Source organism: Lepidochelys olivacea, assembly GCF_965140295.1.
Source record: "Lepidochelys olivacea isolate rLepOli2 genome assembly, chromosome: 1".
NCBI classification, from domain to species: Eukaryota; Metazoa; Chordata; order Testudines; family Cheloniidae; genus Lepidochelys; species Lepidochelys olivacea.
This window is the reverse complement of record NC_140411.1, coordinates 38,559,449-38,569,248: the sequence shown is the minus strand read 5'-3', so window position 1 is coordinate 38,569,248 and position 9,800 is coordinate 38,559,449. Positions and strand designations below refer to the sequence as shown.

Sequence of the window (9,800 nt, the reverse complement as noted above, 5' to 3'; positions counted from 1 at the left end):
TAGAAAGAATAATCTTTGCATATAGTAGAAGGCACAAAACATTCTAAATTTACTCTGTGCACCTTAAATACAAAAAAGCTGAAATATAAGAATTGTAACATAATAAAAAGAAGGCAAGGACAGTCAAAGCAGAAAGTCACAGCAGCATCAATAACTTGGCTGAAAGTTTTCCTTCATCTTGGATTGTTTATACAGTATTAGCTTCCTGAAAGTTCTATCAGCTTGCATAATTTGGTGACATCACTGGTAGATAGTTCTAGTACTATGCAATCAGGGGAACTAATGGTATCAGTGATTTCACAAAGTGATTTATTCTGGGAGGTATTTAACAAAGATGTGCCAGAGAATTTCATGGACATATATAAATTTTTAAAAGAACCACACCATTTGTGTGCTGTATACTCCTGAGCAACACTGGTACTGAGGGTATTCAGCCCACATTTCTTGGCTTACGTTACCTTTCATTTTAGATTTGCATTTCACCTTTAAAAAGGAATTTAACATACAGCATAAAAAACGACAGCAAAAGATCCATCTCTATGTACATACACCCACACACTTAAATCAAATTACATAGGTGAGAAAGGAGGACTGAAAACTTGTTTCATTATATGTTTTGGTCCTCTGCTCACCTCATAATATACACTGGAATTTAGAATAGGTAGATTTCACACACGGTGGTATTTCTAATATAATAATTAGGAAAGAGTACTATGCTCATTAAAAATTTGCAGGGGAGGACACCAACACATCTTGCTAAAATGAATAGTCTTTTATATTACATTTTTATTTTGCAAGAAAATAAATTATACAACTTAAAAAATAAAATTCAAAAATTAAGCAGTACATCAAAATAGTTCAGCCGGACTGCCATAAAGAAACTGCTACCATTCAAAATTGTACAGCATTATTATCTCAGTATGTAGTGGCACACATTCAAAATTGTAAATACCATATGTAGATTGATATTACAACCTAGGAACTCAAGCTTGCTCAACACACCAGACCACATATAGTGTATATGACAGGAAAGCTTTCATGTATTATTTCACAAAGAATATTTCATATGACCTCGAAGAATTTACAAAGATAGCATCCCAGTCATTTAGATGAAAATAGAAAACTGTTTGACTCTAAGACAGCAAATCTTTCTGTAAAAACTATCATATCTTTCACCCCATTGTGTTTTTAAAATATGCATCTTACATGCTGACTATTCAGAACATATTACACATTTAAGAAAACGTGAAAACAAGAAAGCCACCATTTGTTTTGTTTTTGAAATGTAATTGTATTATGCTCAAAACAAGTGCAAGAGAATTAGATTACTAAACAGAAACTATGGACACTAACAGTGGAAAGACTTCAGAATTAAAACTGAGATCTTCATTAAGTTATTAGGACAGAGAAGGATTTAACAATGTTTCTTAATTCAATGAGACATTAAGAATGTGACAAACTGTATTTTCGCTTCTGTAGTCAGTTTTACTCCATACCTATTCACTGTGACACCGTGAGTGGCACCATGTGTTTCAGATGCAGCACCTCTTTAAGCTAGGTCTTTGGAGATATATAGTCATTGCTAAACTTCAGCTTTAAAAGTGCATTGTTGCCATATTGCAAGTGAAGAATCTCATTTTTATTTAGATCAGAACTCCTCCCATCCCCAAAACACTTTACCGAAAGTATCTACCTATGCCTCATAATATTAGCTTTAAATGCATGTTCGTGAAGGTAACCTGATGAAGAATGCTAAATGTGATTCTGCATCTTTAGGAAATTGCTAGTGTGATTCTCAGATTTAAGGTTTGTTTGTTTGTTTCTTAACATAACATCTATTTTCAAATATAAACCTAAGGAAAATGTAACAATGTTGTAGACGTGCTGTTAATTATAAATTCCCCTCATCCAGATAATGAGGTATGTTTAGATAAGTTACAGGTTATAATTTTAGTATATGCGAGTGGGAGGGGAAGGGAGATATATAAATAACTAGCATTTAAGAGTTTGTTGCTGTCTGGATGCAAAGTGAACTGGGACATAATTGTTTATGAAAGTCAATCTCAAAGCTGTCTCCTAGATTTTGGTTAGGGCTTAGAAATTAGTATCGCCCACTTTTACATTTAACTTGCCTGTGTGTGACAATACTTCATGGCTATTATTCTCTGATTTAATGTTGTAAACTATTACATATTCAAAATAAGTGCTCAGATCATCATAATAGAATTATTTTAAAATTCTGGCTTGTTCGCCATTTCCCAATTATTCCCAAATGAGCATTACTCTTAATATCAAGTTACAAATGCTGAAAATCTTGTGGCACCATACAAAAAGATTTCTATTCTTAGAACAAAACTAATTTTCGTTTTCTAAATTTAAAATGTTGGCATGTGTGTTACTGGCAAAATACAGAGAGCACCATTTACTTTTAATTCTGAATAGTAACATTTTAGGGCTAAAAATCTCATGTTTCCATGCTACCTTGAAGGTGAAATATGTTTTCACAGTATCCACTCATTTATAAGCATCAATAAAGGCATATAAATGTATGCAGTGAGATTTCAATCCAAGTTTTATATTGCCAGTTATATCAGTTTTTCTCGCTCTCTTGCACGTCCATGAAGCCCTCCTGCAGCTGAAGATGTCTTATGCAGCAAGAAGTCAAATATGCACTGTTCTAAGGAACTCGCACTGGTACATTCTTCAGTGGTAGGAGACACAGCCTTGGTCTACACTAGTTCACATCAGCACAGCTACATCTCTCAGGTGTGTGAAAAATCCACACCTCTGAGACATTACACCAACCTATCCCCCCCACACTGTAGACAGAAAAATTCTTCTGTCGACCTAGTTACTGCCTCTCGGGGAGGTGGATTACCTACACCAACAGTAGAATCCCTCTCGATGGTGTAGGTAGTGTCTACGCTGAAGTGCTGCAGCAGTGCAGCTGTGCCGCAGCAGCATTTTAAGTGTTGACAAGCTCACAGTCGGCTTAAGGCAGTAAAAGACCATCCCGACAATTTATTTTTTTGTAAGATGCTCTTATTTTACTCATTACAGCGATCATGCAAAATTCAATTCCCCACTCACCTATGGAAAGGGTGTTTTGTTTTTTTTTTGGGAAGAGTGTGTAAAATTAAGGGGGTCCCCCCCATTATTGATTATCAAAAGCAAACAAGTAGATGTTGTGCCTGGGTTGGTAAATTTTCAGGGCAGTTTTTGCAAGGCTGCCTGATAGCATCTAACTAAGAGTATTCACATGACACTGAGTAAAAGCTGACTTACCTTCCACACACCCCCACCCTCCCCAAGGCAGATTCTCTGCTCCAGCGATACTGATGTCATCAGCCCAATAAACACTGGAACATTTGAGAGGGAGTTAGATATTACCAAGAGGTTACTTAACATGGCTGAAGGCAGAAGTAACATATAAAATTTGCCAAATACACATCAGGAATTTTGACAATTTCTCTTCACACACTAAAACTGGGTATTTTTTCTTCCTTAAATCTTTGTAGGTCTCCTTTAGCTACATTCTTCATCTCCTGCTCACTTCAGATCAATAGGCAGCTGCTGCTTTATGTATTTATTTATTTTAAAGGAGATTGACTTTTAGGCAATTAAGAGTCTAAACCCTCAAACATAAAGCCATTGGATACCTGGATATGATGCTACTGTGTGTGTACAGAAATTGCAAAGGGTTATTTTCTCATAAGGGACTTATGGATCAGTTACTTTTTAATGCCTTCAGATGTATGTAGTTATATTCAAACATATGGAATACAAATATTAAATGTACAAGGGAATACACTTAATATTTCTGTTCACTATAACAGACTCGGCCATAAAACAGTTATGGGGAAGAAAGATTCACCTTTTCAAAAGGATTGCAGTAAACCATCTGCTCAGAAAAGATAAGCAATGTATATCCATATGTTTACAGCAAATGATATAAAACAATGATCTCCTGCTTAAGGAAAAACAACATCCACAAGTTGGAAATATTTTTATGTCACTTCTATGTCAATATTAAAATCCAGTTACTATATTGAAGCACTGCTTGAGCCAACAGGTTGTTACTGTAACAAATACATATCTGTCGTGATGCATCTGTGTCTCTCTCAAATGTTATACATAAAAAGGATCACCAAAGGTGGACACTACATTTACTCTGTTGATCCAAAACACAAAGTGAAAGTGCTACTTCTAGTCCTAATTGCATTTAAAAACAAAAACAAACTTAATAGCAGTTCCTCAGTGCATGAGTATTCGAAGGTCTTTTTCTGTGTGCAAGTACTGTTCATCTAAAAACCCAAACCTGTATTCTTCTTGGTGGGTGTAAATCAAATCTACTTTAAAAAGCTCACAATGGGCTCTTCATGAATGCAAGTTTCCCACAAAACAGCATGCTGTTAAAGTGTGCAACATGAAGGGAATGCCACCATGCTAGCTGAATGAGATTGGCAAAATATAGTCCTCTTGTAAGATAAGGCAGGGATTTTAATATGTAATGAAAGTTTAAATGAGTCCTTCTCCAGCACAAAAACTGTTGCAGCTGTCTGCCCAAGCACCCTTCAATTTGTGTTCTCGGCATCTTACAGAGTCTTCAAATTATGCCATGTATATGAAGGTGTTGATATCCGATTCATCTCTTCTGATATATTTGTGCTCTATAAGCCATTCAATTTGCTCTTTTATCATTTTCTTTTGTGGCAAGAACATGTTTTTCAATATTTCTACCAGTTCAGTCTGAAGCTGAGCATTAGTAATTTTCTTCCGCATTTTCATTATTTGGATAATAGCCTCCTAGTAGGGGGGGATAAAAAAGAAAAGTGTTTTTGGAAATATCGGGTACAAGTGGCAAAATGAATACACAGGGTTAATTGGGAGGCTGTGGGAAAGGAAAGAGAGCAATTCAGTTTGATGAACACCAATTAAATGTTTTTTTCCCTCAATATGTTGCTAATAGGAAATTTAGCCTGTTAAGTTATAACACTAGATCCTAAAGAAAGTATATATAGTTGGCCTTAGTAAAAGCAACCTAGAGCTAACTTCCGCTTTTGTTCATGCCCAGTCAATCCTACTGACTTCAGTGGATGTGCATAAGAGTAAATGAGGGCAGGATCTTCCCATGAGGAAATCACTCCACATACATGCATATTTAACCAGTGTGAAATGCAGTAACTATGTGGATTAAATGGGTGAGATGAATAGCCTTTAACAGCTGGAAAAAATAATGAATGGTATACAGAAGGTTGTTTGGGAACACAAGAACATGTTGATATTCAAGAAAACTAAAAGGTAGAAAAAAATTACAAACTGATCAAAGAAAATACTTGTTCCACACAATGAATAATTAGACTGTAGAATTCAGTACCACTCGAAGTTCCAGAAGCCAAGAACTTAGCAAAATTCAAAGAGATTGGAAATTTATATGGATAACAACATCAAAGATTATAATAGGTAATATCAACAAAGATTTTGGAAGGAATATTAAACTTCATGCTTCAGGGTTTAAGCCCACCTTTAAACTACTAGAGACCAAGGTAAGATCTAATGTGGAGAGCAGAATACTCCACATTCACCTACTGCAGGGATCTTAACATTCCTTTGAAGCATCTGGCACTGGCCACTGTCAGAAACAGGACAGTGAACTAGACAGACTACAAGTTTGATCCAGTATGGCAATCTCTATGTTCCTATGAAGTTTGGTTTAAAACTATATGTTTTGCTCAGCAAATATCTAAGATGGGAATAGTAATGATTTTACTGTCCATCTCAGTTATTGATGGACCAAATGCCTTCAGTCACTCACCGAAGAAAAAAGGGCACACGCTATATTTTTAATAACCTCTAAGAGCAAAACATTAAAAAGGGCTGGTTTTCTTTGGGCTTACAACAGAATGCCCCTAAACAACAGACTACTTTGGAATGATCTGCACTGTAGAGATCTTTGAAGTTAGTATGCTACACAGATCTCTACTTTGAATAATCATTTGTCGGCTAGTTTGGAAAGAACTGAAAGTCAAATCCTACAACCATCCTTCTTAATTCACCTAACCAGCTACTGAATACATTTCATGAAGAGGTTGGTGGATAGAGAGTATACAGTTAACTGCTGAGAGGATGACTAAGAGCTATGATGGATTTCAGTCACCAACTTTTGAAGGAATTTAGAAGGCATTCATCGTGCTACCTTACTTTGTGGTTGGTATACAACATGGGTCAGCCACTAAGGCATTCACTCGCTCTGTGTGCTAAAGTAATTGTCATTAGAAAAATTATCTTTCCATTGAAAAACAAGCTCTCAGGCATCAAGGAGCTCAAAACGAGTTTCCATTAGCTTAGCCATGACCATGCATAAATCAAGATTTCTGTTGAAAGACGAGCCAAAATGTCAAGTGGACCCAGGTGGCACAGTTTGCTAGAGAGCTGGCTGCAGTGACCTGGGGAATCTAATCCCTGACCATGATCAGAAAGAAACTGCAAGTTGAAGTTAATTGTGAAATGCTGAGAGTCCACTGCAAGGCGTGGTGTATGATAGTTTTATTGACTCCATTGAGGGTTATCAGCTTGGAGACTTTCCAGATGAGTATGTATTTTTACAGAACTCCATTTTTTATTAAGTTTGTGAAGTACTTTTAAATCTGCACTAGAAATTAAATGAAATAAGGGATGTTAAAGCTTCTCGAAGAAAGCATGTCACTCCTTTGTATTTAAAGGCTGATATGTCTTTCACAAGAACGCTGCTCTCACCTATTCTGTGTATAGAACAGTCAAAGAAAAATTAAAACCATGATACACTGTTTCTTCATCTTTGTCAGGAACTTCTGTCCTGGCTGGAGTGAGACTCAGTATCCCACTGTCCCCACTACAAAGTGTCCTCTCCCATTGCATTGCTCTCTGCCATTTACAGATGACAGTTTGTTGTTACATCAGAACAGAAGGTCAATATTATCTGTAAACAAATACAAATAGGCACTCACCAGGGCTCAAATTGAGCCTCTAAGTCAAAACTAAGCACCCCACCCCCATACTATCCCACCACCGAATCTCAGATTTGATCGGACTGAAACCCTTTAGAAGCAAGAAATTAATTTTGCTTCCAGAAGTCAGTCAGTTTTTGACATCCCTGCTCAGAGCCCTTGCAAGAAAAATCAGCTACAGTTGTTTTTTCTATGATTTGGACACCTGCTTGCTGGGAACTGGACCATAAATTAGACCACCAGACACCTTTCACAGAGGTTACCAGATAGCCATCAGATGGGTAACAGCTTTCATTTACTACTGATTGGTTCTGCATACAAACAAATTGCATAGGTGAAAAGTTAGATATCTAAGGCTAATTTTCTAACTCATCTAGTCATTCTCTAATATAGTCTTCAAAGGCTTAAGTGAGAAGTTGGTAACAGTTCTAAAGCAAGGCTATCAAATCTAGTCATTTTCAAAAATCTGCAGATTTTTACATTGAAAATACATAACTACAGTATAGATGCCATTGGGGTAAGCAGGTGATTTCAGCAGGTAAGCAGGGGACAGATGGGCTATTGGCACCTAACTATAATTGGAAGTGTTGCTTTTTGACACCCACGAAGCAGCCAAGGCATTTGATAATGGGGTCGGGTATGAGTTTCCCTCTTTTGGGGAGGAGACGAGACACTAGATTTGAAGGGGAGTGGAGGGTAGGTTGAATTTCCCACTTTGTACCACCCACTGACCCTTGATAGAAGCTAGCTCCCCACTGCACTCCATCTCAATATTTGCCACTGCATCCAGCAATGAAGTACATTAGCTTGAGGATTCTGCTATAATGACCAGCAGAGAAATTAACCACACTGCCATTTATAAAACAGTCTTTTGTTTCCGAGTTAACAGCTAACGGAGATGAATTGAGGTTGGGCAGCAAACACCCCTCAGGGCTATTGTTTCAGGCTGACTTCAGGGGACAAGATCACAGTTGTCTCAATTTCTTAAGGCTTTCTTCACAACCGTAAGGGCTAGAGACTGGGTATTTTTAAATGAAAACTTATATTTGGGAGCAATGCTGCAGAGTACACAGTTCCCAGGTTGAACACATTTATGAAACTTTCTCTCAAAAAAAAATTCATGCTTTGTAAACCCTCTTCCAAAACAACCCTCATTTTGAATTCCCCCCACACTCTAATTACACTGATGAGCATCTAAATCTGAGATTCTCAAACTTCATTGCGCCGCGACCCCCTTCTGACAAAAAAAATTACAACATGACCCCAGGAGAGGGGACCAAAGCCTGAGCCCACCCGAGCCCCACTGTCCCAGAGCGCTGGGGGTGGAAGCAAAGCCCAAGGACTACAGGCTTCCCCCACCTGGGGGTGAAACCCGAGCCTGGCCACCCAGGGCTGAACCCCTTGGGCTCAGGCTACAGCCCCAGGATTCAGCCTGACCCCAGCAAGTCTAACTCCAGCCCTCGTGACCCCATTAAAATGGAGTCGCAACCCACTTTGGGGTCCCAACCCCCAGTTTGAGACCCGCTGGTCTAAATAAATAAAACTGAAAGGAAATACAGTTTGAAAACAGCCTTTTTCAAGTGGTGCAGAACAGAAAAAATAAGTACTTTTAAACAATAGTGGTAAAGCAACATAACACAGACTCCTTGTGCTCTGCAGACTTCGTGAGGTTGAGCTTAAAGATATTTTTATCCAGTTTAATAAGCTTTTCATGGAAGAACATCTCAGAAACAGAGGTGGCATATGGTAGTAGTAGTTCACCAAAGGAAATGTGACTGTTTTACATTGCTCTGTTAAACTTTACTTACCTGGGTTCGTAATATTCTTAGCTGGACAATTCCTTCATTCTCCTCTTCTCGCATTCTCTCTGTAGTGAGCTGCAACCGACCAATCAAGTTTATCTTACCCCTTTTCTGAACTTTAGCATTTTTTCTGAAAAAGTCAATTATATATGAAAATAAGCCAAAACATACCCATTTTACATTAAGAAGGAATTCACATTAGACTCACAGCAAAAGCACAGTATAACAGTACTGCAGCAATGGTTGGAAATGGCTGGCTGGCAGTCAATACACAATTGAAAACCCCATCCCCCAAAACAAGTGTAGGTTAGTTTAATGCATCAACAGATGAAAAATATACACAACAGATGTTAAACTGACAGGCTAGACTGCTGAACTGTGGTATTATGCAGTTTTACAGACAAAAATACTTCACGTACAATATAAGTTCAGGGTTCTGGACAAGGAGCTTATACAAAAGTAAAATTAGGAAGTTGGGCTACTTTCTTGTTCCTCATAGAGGCTGGTTGTCTATCAGAGAAACGTGGAAAAATCAGATAAATTATGATAAATATGATAATCATGGTGACAGAATTATTCAATTTTCACCCCCAACATTTTTCCATACTGCTTCCTCGGTATCATGGTGTTCTGTCATCCGTTCCCCCAGCATATGTTCCAAGAAGGAAGCAGGGACATCTCCAGCCCTTTGGAGGGGACTCAGCAGCTACTGGGAACTAAGCAGCAGTTGTCACTATATCCCCCCTCTAACAAGGCCAAGCAGCAAATAGGAGAGAGTCACAGAATCTGATCCCCACCGCAAGCTGCCAGCCCTATTGATAGTTATTCATGATAAAAAGAGCTAATATCTTCTAAATAAAGTGCCCTGAAGCAAATGTATATCAGATGCTAATGTCTTATTTCTAAAGCATCTTTCATTCTGAAGGATCCCAAAGCACCAATATGAGATTTTTACACTCCCCACAGCAATATGGTCACCTCTATCGTAAGATACAGCAGATGAGCCACTTTT

The 9,800-nt window shown here is 37.9% G+C and overlaps 1 protein-coding gene across 1 annotated transcript in view; it reads right to left on the bottom strand.

The window, feature by feature from the left end:
* Nucleotides 1-3,990: 3,990 nt before the first annotated feature.
* Nucleotides 3,991-9,800, bottom strand: part of CUL5 (cullin 5) — a 74,903-nt gene continuing 69,093 nt past the window's right edge. The window contains exons 18-19 of the mRNA XM_084624408.1: nucleotides 8,795-8,918; nucleotides 3,991-4,806 (exon numbers count right to left, since the gene is read on the bottom strand). Of these exons, the coding sequence (XP_084480534.1) occupies nucleotides 4,612-4,806; nucleotides 8,795-8,918 (319 nt within the window). The 3' untranslated portion in view covers nucleotides 3,991-4,611. The remainder of the gene's footprint in view (nucleotides 4,807-8,794; nucleotides 8,919-9,800) is intronic.